Raw genomic sequence first — 14013 nt, forward strand, 5'->3', positions numbered from 1 at the left:
TTTGGTAAAGGGCATAAAATTATGTTTGGAATGAGGCAGGAAATGCAGAAACAAACTGAAAAGGGACTAGAGACAAGCGGCAGAAACATGGGGCAAATCAGCAATAAATACTAAGTCTTGTATGTTTCTTTTGGGAATTGGGAAATGAATAGTTACACTCTCAGAAAAGGGAAGGAGTTAAGAGGAAAAGTGACAAAAGGTACAGAGAGAAAAGGAATGAATACACAGGGGAGGAAAACTGAAGGTCCAATGCAAGAAAAGGAAGGCAAAGTGGTTCTGGAATTTATATCTTGCCTAATTGTTCCCTTAAGATCCATGAGAAAAGAGAATTCTGCTGAAGGGAAAGAACTAAGCAGAATTTCTGAAGGGAAGAGCACAGATCCCATAACCTAAAGGCCAATTTGTAGTTTGGAGATTTTTCTTTTAAGCCAGCAAATACCCACACAAGGATTTCATTGAAGGAAATTTGATTATGAATCCACTAGGGACGATTTAAGGCTTTTTCATTGACTCAGATGCCAGGATGGAAGACTGAATTTCAGGAATAGACCAATTTGAAATAAACTTATTTTGGGAGGGGAAAAAAAAAACTTCTGGCTATTAATGCTGTTTAAATAGGATATAGAGTTTTTAAATGAATATTATTTATAATAAAATGATGGGAAGGAATCAGTATGGTTAAATATTCTGAAAAACATTGAATATGGAAAGACAAATTATACGAAAGTGTAATAGAACATCTATAACAAGGTAATTTGAGTTGTTAGTTTATGCTTGTCTTCTTCATATTTCCCTATATTATTCTCTCCCTCTATTTCAAGCAGACAGCTATGCTTTAGATTCCCTTTGTCAGGGGAGTTTTGTAGCTGGTTTAGTTTAAAACCAAAAGTTGCTCTTTCCATCTTTTGTAAAAGCCAAGATTTATCAAGATATTACGTTAGGAATGCCACTGGAGAGGGGAGAAAGGGCAGCCAGAAAGAGAGGTTATCAACTATACCAGCTGAGTTTTGAAATGTTCTAAAGGACTCTGATGGTTGAAAAGGAGTGCAGCACTTAACATGTGTTGCACTTTCAATAGCATCCAATGTATTCAAGTCGTAAGTATAAAACTAGTTTTTCTTAAGACTTTGAAACACAACTTAGAAATCTAATAAATTCACTTTATTTTAATCTGTGGATTTTTAAAAATTATAAATTATCTCATGTTTATAAAAGAATGTGTGCATATATGTGTGTATACATACATACAGTGAGACATAATATAATATACATGGCTCAGAGAATAATAAAATACATATCCATGGAGCCACAACCCAGCTCAAGGAAAAGATGATCACCCTTGAAGCTTTTTAAACCTCTTCCTGATCAAATCCTCTTCCCCTACCATCTCTTCCAGAAACAACTACCTATTTTGTGTTTATAATCCCCTCACTTTCCATAATAGTTTTATCTACAAACGAGTGTGTATATGCTGAAATCATATTGTTTCGTTTTATATGTTTTTGAACATAGATGACAGCATGCTTTGTGATTTGCTTTTTTTCTTTATTTCAATTAATTTATTTTTAAATTGAAGAATAATTGCTTTATAGAATTGTGCCGGCGACGGATTGAAACACCAACACTGCAGAGTGGTTTAAATCTTTATATTTTTAACACTTGCTTCTTACAGCTGCTTTATTTTATATCTTTTGCACAACCCCCTACAGGGCAAGCTGCCAAGCACTATGATTCAGAGACTATACAGTGCGCAGGCGCAGGGCGAGATAACCTTTACCTTGGCTTATTTACTGCAGCTAAGACTTTGCTTTGGGGAACTTCCTTATCAACTTAGAATCCATTTTGTCCCAAGGTCTGTTCCTTTTGAGGAATCAGAGAAACATCCTTGTGTGCAAGCAATGTTCTTTTCCCATGGGAACAAACAGGATTTTTAGCTGAACATCTCGTTTGCAAGAATGCTCAGCCCTGGTTGAGAGTCTCGTTTGCAAGCACTTCTCAACCTTCCTTAAACCTAGTTCCCTACACTGGGCAGAACATCTCATTTGCAAGAATGTTCAGCCCTGGTTGAGAGTCTCGTTTGCAAGCACTTCTCAACCTTCTTTAAACCTAGTTCCCTACAAATTGTGTTGGTATGATTTGCTTTTTTACTCAAAACTATATTTCTGAGATTTATTTTAGTTATCCCCACTCATTTTCACTGCTGTATAATATTCCATAATTTGAAAAACCAATAATTTACATATCCATTTACTGTCAATGGACATTGGGTTGTTTTCTGTTGTTCTTCTGTTTTATTTTAATATTATGATCAAGGCTATTATGAACATTCTTGAAACATATCTCTTAGTGTATACATGTAAGAACCTTTCTAGGATAAACACCTAGGAATAGAATCATTGAGTTGTGAGGTCTGTCAAATTATGTCTCAAAGGATTCCATCACTTTGCATTCCCTCAAGCAAAGAGATTTTCATCTTTCCAATACTTGATATGGTCAGACGTTTTCATCATTATCAATACTGTGGGATGTAAAACTACATTATAAATCACTTTTATTCATTCTTTGCTGAATGTTCAAATAATTCACAAGTTCAACAGATTAAGATACCTTAAAAAGATAACTCCCCATTTACAAAAAAATTAAGTATTTTAAACCATATTGACACATTTAAGATATCTGATTATCTGACTTTACCCAACTGACAAGGCAATTCAACAGGCAAAATCTAAGATTTATAACTATTAAAAATCTAATGAATTAATAACAAGACAGACTCTATAGCCCAGGGAACTATACTCAATATTTTGTGATAACCTATAAGGGAAAAGAATCTGAAAAAAAAAAAATATATATATATATATATATATGAATCACTTTGCTCTACATCTGAAACTAAAACAACATTGTAAATCAACTATACTTCAATAAAAATAAATCTATCAAAAAATCTAATGAATTAAACTCATATGTGTTAAATTAGGGCTCTCAAACATTCAAGCACAATTCTTATTCTTTTTACAGTTCAAATTAACACGTTAGGTCTAACATCTAACCTTCTTAACTTTTCTGATTTAAATTACAAGCTAATATATTAAATTCTCTTTACTTTTTCAAATACTTAAATATAACAGTAATAACTACAAACTTGATTCCCAACTTATTACTATTATTACTGTGAGTTTGATTTACTCTATCATTACAACTGACTTACCTAACTATATAGTATATATTTACACTCACAGGCAGACCAGATAAGAGATTCCAAACTGCTATATGGATCAGTGCATTGGGATACTCCAGTGTTCCAATGTTCACTCCAGTGCTCACTGCAGCACTATTTATAATAGCCAAGACAGAAGCAATCGGAACATCCATCAGCAAATGAATGGATAAAGATGTGGTATAAATAGTTGAATATTATTCAGCCATAACAAAAAATGAAATAATGTCATTTGCAGTAACATGAATGGACCTAGAGATGACCACACTAAGTGAAGCAAGTCCAACCGAGAAAGACAAATATCATAAGATGTCAATCATATGTGTAATCTAAAACAATGATACAAATGAATTCATTTACAAAACAGAAACAGAATCACAGACATAGAAAACAAACTTATTTTTACCAAAGGAGATGGGGAGGGGGAGTTAAACTAGGAGTTTGGAATTAACATATACACACTACTATATGGTCAACACCGAAATCAGATTAATTATATTCTCTGCAGCAAAAGATGGAGGAGCTCTATACAGTCAACAAAACAAGACCAGGAGCTGACTGTGGCTCAGATTATGAACTCCTTATTACCAAATTCAGACTTAAATTGAAGAAAGCAGGGAAAACCACTACACCATTCAGGTATGACCTAAATCAAATCCCTTATCATTATACAGTGGAAGTGAGAAATAGATTTAAGGGACTAGATCTGATAGACAGAGTGCCTGATGAACTATGGAATGAGGTTTGTGACACTGTACAGGAGACAGGGATCAAGACCATCCCCATGGAAAAGAAATGCAAAAAAGCAAAATGGCTGTCTGGGGAAGCCTTACAAATAGCTGTGAAAAGAAGAGAAGCAAAAAGCCAAGGAGAAAATGAAAGATATAAGCATCTGAATGCAGAGTTCCAAAGAATAGCAAGAAGAGATAAGAAAGCCTTCAGCGATCAATGCAAAGAAATAGAGGAAAAGAACAGAATGGGAAAGACTAGAGATCTCTTCAAGGAAATTAGAGATAGCAAGGGAACAGAAGCAGAAGATATTAAGAAGAAGTGGCAAGAATACACAGAAGAACTGTACAAAAAGATCTTCATGACCCGGATAATCACGATGGTATGATCACTCATCTAGAGCCAGACATCTTGGAATGTGAAGTCAAGTGGGCCTTAGAAAGCATCACTATGAACAAAGCTAGTGGAGGTGATGGCATTCCAGTTGAGCTATTTCAAATCCTGAAAGATGATGCTGTGAAAGTGCTGCACTCAATATGCCAGCACATTTGGAAAACTCAGCAGTGGCCACAGGACTGGAAAAGGTCAGTTTTCCTTCCAATCCCAAAGAAAGGCAATGCCAAAGAATGCTCAAACTACCACACAACTGCACTCATCTCACACACTAGCAAGTAATGCTCAAAATTCTCCAAGCCAGGCTTCAGCAATATGTGAACCGTGAACTTCCAGATGTTCAAGCTGGTTTTAGAAAAGGCAGAGGAACCAGAGATCAAATTGCCAACATCCGCTGGATCATCGAAAAAGCAAGAGAATTCCAGAAAAACATCTATTTCTGCTTTATTGACTATGCCAAAGCCTTTGACTGTGTGGATCACAAGAAACTGTGGAAGATTCTGAGAGAGATGGGAATACCAGACCACCTGACCTGCCTCTTGAGAAACCTGTATGCAGGCCAGGAAGCAACAGTTAGAACTGGATATGGAACAACAGACTGGTTCCAAATAGGAAAAGGAGTTCGTCGAGGCTGTATATTGTCACCCTGCTTGTTTAACTTATATGCAGAGTACATCATGAGAAACGCTGGACTGGAAGAAATACAGGCTGGAATCAAGATTGCCGGGAGAAATATCAATACCTCAGATATGCAGATGACACCACCCTTATGGCAGAAGGTGAAGAGGAACTAAAAGCCTCTTGATGAAAGTGAAAGAGGAGAGCAAAAAAGTTGGCTTAAAGCTCAACATTCAGAAAACGAAAATCATGGCATCCGGTCCCATCACTTCATGGCAAATAGATGGGGAAACAGTGGAAACAGTGTCAGACTTAGGGCTCTAAAATCACTGCAGATGTGACTGCAGCCATGAAATTAAAAGACGCTTACTCCTTGGAAGAAAAGTTATGACCAACCTAGATAGCATATTCAAAAGCAGAGACACTACTTTGCCGACTAAGGTCCATCTAGTCTAGGCTATGGTTTTTCCAGTGGTCATGTACGGATGTGAGAGTTGGACTGTGAAGAAGGCTGAGCGCCAAAGAATTGATGCTTTTGAACTATGTTGTTGGAGAAGACTCTTGAGAGTCCCTTGGCCTGCAAGGAGATCCAACCAGTCCATTCTGAAGGAGATCAACCCTGGGATTTCTTTGGAAGGAATGATGCTAAAGCTGAAACTCCAGTACTTTGGCCACCTCATGTGAGGACTTGACTCATTGGAAAAGACTCTGATGCTGGGAGGGATTGAGGGCAGGAGAAGAAGGGGACCGCAGAGGATGAGATGGCTGGATGGCATCACTGACTCGATGGATGTGAGTCTGAGTGAACTCTGGGCGTTGGTGATGGACAGGGAGGCCTGGTGTGCTGCGATTCATGGGGTCGCAAAGAGTTGGACACGACTGAGCGACTGAACTGATATATAAAATATGTCAGCAACAAGGACCTGCTGTATAGCACATGGAACTATATTCAGTACCTTCAAATAAACTATAATGGAAAAGAATATGAAAAAGAGTATATATATTATATATATATACATATACATATATCTGAATCACTTTATTGTATGCCAGAAACTAATACAACATTGTAAATAAACTTATAAGTCAATAAATAAATAAATAAAACCCTTAAGGAGAAAAGGAAACATTCCTAACTTTCCACAATTTACTGCACAAAAGCCAAGTCAAATTTTAGAAATTACTGCTTGTTTTGGCCAACATAAAATTTTAAATAAAGGCCACCTTCCTTCTCAGGCTGTTACAGGTGGGCAGCGTCTTTGTTCGTCCAGTCACATACATAAAGTGCAGAAGGATGGAGTTAGTTTATAATTTTTGAATGACAGAAAATTTGAGAAACTGATGAAGGTATTTATACCTTCACCCCAGAGAAATGCAGATCGTTGTGGTTTTTTTTTTTTTTTTTTTTGCTTTGTTTCAGAGATTCACAGATCCCCTGAAGTCCAACCATGGGCCCAGCTTTAAAATCCCAGTTTGAAATAGCAGTTATTAGAGATGGTTTAAAAGTTTCCTTTCTGTTCACCTTTGTATTTTCTAAAATGAAAATGGATTATTTGTGTAAAACACACAAATGTTTTCTAGAAAAATCACTTCATGTCATATGATAGTTAAGAGATCTTACAAAATCAATGCATTTTATGGTAAACTTGTCGAAGACTGACAGACTTTGAATTAGAAATGTTTGTCATATAAGGCACTCAGTTTTCTCATCTGGAAAATGGAGTAATTAATATTAATTAGTCATCATGTTATATGTTAATACTTGCAAAATTCTGACAATTGTGATTTATCTCTGCTCCATCGGAAAAGTCTCTTTTATTTAGGTTGCTGTTCCCTTTCCTCTTGAAGCAGATAGAATGCCACAGCTGTTTCTTCAGCTATTCTGTTTTCTGTGAAGGAACACCTGCTTAGAATGTACCTAAGGAGTTATTTCTTTGTTTTTTGATAATTAAAGCACTGCTGTGGTGATGACTGACATCTGGATTCGCTTTTAAAGACTTCACTGTGTTTTTCTGGCTCCTGGGAGATTCATGAACCATAATGCATTAGATGTAAATGTGTTGATGTGCTTCATTTTGCAACAGCAATTTTACTCTTGCTTTGTTACTTCCCCACTGCAATGAGTGAGAGCTGCCACTCTGTTACTGCTGCTAAGAAACTAAGGGAAATAAGCTGAGCTCCAGAAATTTAATATGCCATATAATGCCTGATTTATTTTGATTCTGGCTTTGACATGAATTGATGAACTCACCTGAGACTGCTTTGCAGAATCAATATCCAGGGATTAAATTTTCTTTATAAACTGGTTCTGAAAGAATTTCCTTGGGGGACATGAAAGCCTAAGTTCTGTTAACTATTTCCAAGAGCTACAGAGAAAAGCATTTGACAGAAGTATTCTAATATTATATGTAATTTCCTCAAAAGCTATATTCCTCAATCTCCAATTATAGCTCACCAAACTTTTCTGGGGTATACTTTCTAGAATTATGTATTTTTATTTAAGGTGATCATAAATTACACTACTGCCTCTACCTTGACATTCTGCTTAGCCTGCTACTCAAAGGAAGCAATACTAATGATGAAATATATATCAGTTAAGGCTCACTGTGGCTAGTAACATATGCTAATTCTTACTGAATGAGCAGAAAGGAAGTTTAACTGGCCCAGTGAGGAAGTCAGAGTACTACATACTTCTGCCCCAACAAACACTAAAAGCAACTGCTGCCACTCCCACTCCCACCAAAGTGACTTCTGCCCTAGGAATTTAGCCTAAGAAGCACTGCCACCCCCAAATGTCAGATGCCTTTATCTGCAAATTGATTTCCAAGCAGAATCTTGGCTTCCTCAAAGCTGCTGCTGCTACTGCTGCTGCTGCTAAGTCGTTTCAGTCGTGTCCGACTCTGTACGATCCCATAGGCAGCAGCCCACCAGGCTCCCCCATCCCCAGGATTCTCCAGGCAAGAACACTGGAGTGGGTTGCCATTTCCTTCTCCAATGCATGAAAAGGAAAAGGAAAAGGAAAAGTGAAGTCGCTCAGTCATGTCTGACTCTTAGCGACCCCATGGACTGCAGCCTACCAGGCTCCTCCATCCATAGGGTTTTCCAGGCAAGAGTACTGGAGTGGGGTGCCAGTGCCTTCTCCTCGAAGCTACTAACTTCCAAATCAAAGTCTATGAAGGTGTGCTGAATGTTGAAGCCTAGGTCACATATCTATCCCTTTACTATGAGAGTCTGGAAATTTCGCTTTCAGAGCTTACCTTGGGGAAGCAGCACTTTAACATTAAGATTGGGAATTCCTTAAGAAATATATTCAAAATATCTTGGGAAGCTATAAAATATAAAAATAGGAGAGAATTAATATCTGTTGAGAATATTTGCTAAGTGTCAGATACTTTAAATACATTATTCCCCCAGTGGCTCAGCTATAAAGAAGCTGCCAGCAATACAGGAGACCCAGGTTTGATTCCTGGGTTGGGAAGATCCCGAGGAGGAGGAAATGGCAATCTACTCCAGTAGTCTTGCTGGGAAAATCCCATGGAAAGAGGAGTCTGGTGGAGTACAGTCCATAGGGTTGCAAAGAGTCAGACACAACTGAGCACAGAAAGTTTACATTATTTAATCCACAACAAAATAGGTATTTTAACCCTGTTTTGATAATGGGAAAACTGAAGCTCAGAGAAGTTGTTATCAGCCCAGATCATTTTGTTGGTGAAATGGAGAACATAAATTTATGTCCAAGTTTCTTTCCTTCAGAAATTTTCCCTGTCTCACAATGTATCTCTGATTTCCATTTCACAACTTCTACCTCAGACGTAGGCAGTGGTGTACTAACTGGGGCAGAGAGAGGGGAGAGAGGAAACCATCAGCTCTGAGAGCATGTAACATGGGATTCATTAGCTGCAAGAAAAATTTAAAGACAATAATAAAACCAACAAAAAATAGGTCTAGTTTTTTATTACCACTGTCATTATGTGATAGCAGTTCTCAAGATTGTCAGCAATAAAATGTTACTTCTTGCTGAGGTGAGCCATTTCCTACTCCGTTATTCATCAGTATGTATCAGAAGACTTCAACCAAATTTGAAGTTTTTAAAAAGAGAAGGAAGTTTAGAACTTGTCACCGAAGTGGCATAAACAGTTTTATGTTCCTAGAGTAGACCATAAAAGGGATATTTAACACATGATATATCTAAGTACCTATCTTTCAACATTATTTCAAAAAAAGAAAAGTTCTAATTTTCATTTTCGGAGTATATCTCGCTCAAGTTTGGCAATGTGAGCGGGAGCTCTTTTATCTACTAGAAGCAGGCTCTGGTAATAAGGCAGAACCTCCTCAGCAAGTTCCTTTGGCAATAGAGGCTCTTTTGGCCAGGAGGCTGTTGGTGATGAGGAGGGAGATGGAATCTAGTAATTTATTCAGTAGACTAGGAAGGAGTATCTCTTCAAAGTATCAGGACAAAGATACTGTTTAGATGAATCCCCAGGTAGTCAGTAGACTAGGAAGGAGTATCTCTTCAAAGTATCAGGACAAAGATACTGTTTAGATGAATCCTCAGGTATAGAGAACTTGAGATTTTAAAGAACTACACTACCCCATCACCAAGTCTTATACACTCCACACTTGATCTTAGCCAAAAGGCCAAGAAGCAATATAAATTCTATCTCCTAAACATCTCTCAAATTAAGTCCTCTTTTCTCCTTGGACTACTCAGATCCACATACTATACAGCCTAGATTACTGTAACATTCTGCTAGCTGGTCTTCCTTCCTGTCATCAGTCTCAGCCAATTCCAATTTATTATCCATGTAACTGTCAGCATGATCCATCTGCATGAATGAGATCATGACAGTTCCCTGTTTGAAACCTTATACTGAATTTCATGTCTTTCATGCTTCCTCTTTTGCAAGACGCAGACATTTCCTTAGCATGTAGCCCTTCTCTGCTTCTTTGGTGTCATTCTCTGCCATTCTTTAACTCAATCACTATGGTATAGCTAATCTGAACTATAGCACACCAAATGTGTTATGATCTCTTAGGCCTTTCTGCTATTCCATATATTGATAGTCAGGACCCTAACTCTTATCTGTTGTCCTCTGATAAGTCTTCTCTCCTTCCCAAACTCAAACTGTATTAAGTACTCCACATTCCATACTCCGTCCCACAGTATGAGAGGTTTACTTTCATAATAGAACTTAAATTACAGAAAAGTAATTGCTACCCTGGTGGCTCAGCTGGTAAAGAATCCACCTGCAATGCGGGAGACCTGGGTTTGATCCCTGGGTTGGGAAGATCCCCTGGAGAAGGGAAAGGCTAGGCACTCCAGTATTCTGGCCTGGAGAATTCCAAGGGCTATAGTCTGTGGGGTCACGAAGAGTCGGAAACAACTGAGCGACTTTCACTTTCAACGGCCTTCTGATCTGGCTTCTACTATTCTGCACCTTTTTTTTTTTTTTTTTTTTTAAGGCAGTGGCCGTGTCTTTTATCTTTGCCACTCCAGCATTCAGTGCAGTTCTTGGTAAAGATATTATATATTCAATGAATTTTTGTAAATGAATGCCAGGTTCTATATACCCAACAAGCTGTTGAGGAGGTGGTGGTCTAGTAGTAACAATAAATTAAATTCACATAACTAAACACAAGGCATATAAATGTGCCACAAGTGAGGTTTAAATGAAATGCTTTGGTTATTTTAAGGAGAAAGTTCTCAATTCCAATTTTAGTGTGAAGTTGGGATACAAAATGGAGAAGGGTCAAGGGAGAAGAGGCATTTGAGATGAATTTTGACAAAAGGAATTTTAATACTTGGAGATGTAGCAAGTATAGGAATAGGTTAGGTCACATACTGACATATTAAAGCAGAGAGGGTAATATAAAATCATAGAGCAGTCCAACTGAGCAAGTGAGAATACTGGGGAAAAAAAGCTGGAGAAGTAGGTCAGGCTTTAAATGCTGGCTGAGAACTCAGTATTTAATTTAGAAGACAACTATAGTATAATTGGGCTTCCCAGTTAAAGGCAGTAATTAGCAGAAGAGAGACTATTAGAGCAATTGTAATAGTCTGAGTAAGGAGTAACAAGGTCCTCTTTGACAGATAATACAATATAGACAGGCAGACAGAGTCTGGATCACTTATCAGCGGTATGATTTTGAACACGTTACTTAAACTGGCAAACCCCAAGTTTCCTCGTTTATTTCAAAAGACTGCTGTGGTTAAATTTATGTAAAGAGATTAGCACAGTGCTTGGCATGTACCAAGTGTTTGAATTAATCAGTGATATTTCAGCAGGAACTGATAAAAATTCAACTCAAATCAGCATAAGAAATTAAGGGAAATTATTAAAAAGCTATTGACAAGCTCAATAGAATGGAACGAAGAGCCCAGAAATAGAACAACACAAATATAGTCAAAATATTCTTTGACAAAGGATCAAAGCAATACAATGGAGAAAAGATAATCTTTTCAACAAATGGTGCTGGCACAACTGTATATCCATATATTAAAAAACAATGAATTTACACACAGATCTTATATCCGACACAAAAATTAACTCAAAAGATATTATAGTCATAAATGTAAAATGTAAAACAGTAAAATTCCTCAATGATAACATACAAGAAAGTCTAGGTGACCTTGGGTTTGGCAATGACTTTTAAGAAACAGTTCATGAAAGAAAAAATTGATAAGTTGGATTTCACTAAAATTTAAAACTTCTTCATTGTGAAAGACACTATTAAGAGAATGAAAGACAATCCACAGGCTGGGAGAAAATGTTTGCCAAATACATATCTGGTAAAGGACTTATATCCAAAATGTATTTAGAACTCTTACAACTCAGCAATAAGAAAAAAAAAAAAAAAGGCAAGTAAGCATATGGAAAGACACTCAACATATGTCATCAGAGAATTGCAAAATGAAACAATGAGATGCCATTACACGTCTATTAGAATAGCTAAAACCCAAAACACCTACGATATCAAATGCTGGTGAGAATGTTGAGCAACAGGAATTATCATTCACTGCTAGTAGGAATTAAAAACAGTAGTCATTTTGGAAGACAGTTGGCAGTTTCTTACAAAACTAAACATACTCTTAGCATATGATCCATCAACCCTATATGCTTTGGTATTTACCGAAATGACTTGGAAAATTGATGTCCATACAAAAACCTCTGCACAAGTATTTATAGTAGTTTTATTCATAATTGCCAAAACTTGGAAGCAACCAAGATGTTTTTCAATAGGTGAGTGGATAAAGAAACTGTGGTACAGCAATACAATGGATTAATCAGCAATAAAAAGAAATGAGCTATTGCTGCTGCTGCTGCTGCTGCTAAGTCGCTTCAATTAAGCCACAAAAAAACACGGAGGAAACTTGATGCATATTGCTAAGTGAACGAAGTTAATCTGAAAAGCCTCCATACTAGATGATTTCAACTACATGACATACTGGAAAGGGCAAAACCATGGAGACAACAGAAAGAACAGAGATTTCCAATAGTTCTGGGGGAGGGAGGAAAGGAAGGATAAAATAACTGGAGTACAGGAGATATCTAGAGTAGTGAAACTATACAGTTTGTTACTATAATGGTGGACACATGCCATTATATATTTGACAAAATCCACAAAATATGAGAGACAAAAGTTGAACCATACCAAAACTGCAAACTTAAGTAATTAACACTATTGGCTCACCAATTGTAACAAATGTACCATAGTAATGGAAGATGTACTCTCTACACTTTCCATTCAGTTTTTCTGTAAATATAAAACTTTTCTAAAAATTAAGTTATAAATTTAAAAATTCACTAAGCAGGGGCTTTTTTGGCAAGACTTCACTCTCCTAATGTAGGGGGCAAGGGTTTGAGATCCCTGGATGGGGAAGATCCTGCATGTCATGCAGTTAAAAAAAAAAATTCACTAAATAATATATATAAAATTCATGCATTTTAATAAAATATGAAAAAGTTGTTCTTAAAAAAAGGTTAGTGAGGGAATTTCCAGAAAGAAAGGTGGCCCAGGACCTCAGGGACTAAAACCAAGATGTGATTCTCTTTGCTTTCTTTTGCTTTGATTCTCTGGTAAGTAAGGTCTTTCTTCACATAATAGGAATAATGACATTTCCTTTCCTCTGCAAAAAACTGCCTAGATGGATTTCAGATTTCTGGATTCTGGGGAATCCAGAATATTAATTCAATTACAATTATATTGAACCCTTGAAATATGGTGACTTATGTTATGTGATAGCAAACAACTGGCAAAACTGTTGCCTGCAGTAAGATGAAAAATAAGCCCAGTGAAATTTTTTTAAAATTGAACTTATATCCAAGCAGTTGTAGAAGTAATAACAAAGAAATCCCATGAATCATTTGCTCAGGTTCCCCTAAAGATAACTAAAGGTAACATCTTGCAGAACTATTCTTTGTTCTGAAGTCTATCTTACTTGACATTCAAATTGCCTTTATTGCTTTAACACCCAAAAAAGATGTCTTTTTCTATAAGACAGTCCTTTCCTAGGCAGGTTGTAAGAAGTCTAGGGGTCCCCAAAGAGAGAGGGGTCTGGAATTCTCAAGGAAGAAGAAAGGACAAACTTTTTTCCCTCCACATTGCTTAGGATTATATAACAATAATATATCCTGCCTGAGGACAGTCTCTGGATTAACCTTCTGGCTAATCCTGTTAACTTAAAATGTAAATTATGGAGGTAGCTGTGGTGAGGTCTTTCAGTCACTTCAATTCAGTTCAGTCCCTGAGTCCTGTCCGACTCTTTTCGACCCCATGGATCACAGAACACCAGTCCTCTCTGTCCATCACACACTCCCAGAGTTCACTCAAACTCATGTCCATCGAGTCGGTGATGACATCAAGCCATCTCATCCTCTGTCGTCCCCTTCTCCTCCTGCCCCCAATCCCTCCCAGCATCAGGGTCTTTTCCAATGAGTCAACTCTTTGCATGAGGTGGCCAAAATGTTGGAGTCTCAGCTTCAGCATCAGTCCTTCCAATGAACACCCAGGACTGATCTCCTTTAGAATGGACTGGTTGGATCTCCTTGCAG

At 37.2% G+C, this 14013-nt stretch overlaps 1 protein-coding gene across 14 annotated transcripts in view; it reads right to left on the minus strand.

Moving 5' to 3' along the window:
* FTCDNL1 (formiminotransferase cyclodeaminase N-terminal like) overlaps positions 1 to 14013 on the minus strand; it is a 95881-nt gene that overhangs the window by 65102 nt on the left and 16766 nt on the right. For 3 of the 14 annotated variants that reach the window (XM_060410167.1, XM_042244041.2, XM_060410166.1), the window contains exon 3: positions 8218 to 8288. The exons of the other annotated variants lie outside the window; for them this stretch is intronic. In XM_060410167.1, coding sequence (XP_060266150.1) covers positions 8218 to 8241 — 24 coding nt within the window. In that variant the 5' untranslated portion in view covers positions 8242 to 8288. The remainder of the gene's footprint in view (positions 1 to 8217; positions 8289 to 14013) is intronic. 14 annotated transcript variants of the gene reach the window in all.

This window comes from Ovis aries, chromosome 2 (assembly GCF_016772045.2).
Source record: "Ovis aries strain OAR_USU_Benz2616 breed Rambouillet chromosome 2, ARS-UI_Ramb_v3.0, whole genome shotgun sequence".
NCBI lineage: Eukaryota > Metazoa > Chordata > Mammalia > Artiodactyla > Bovidae > Ovis > Ovis aries.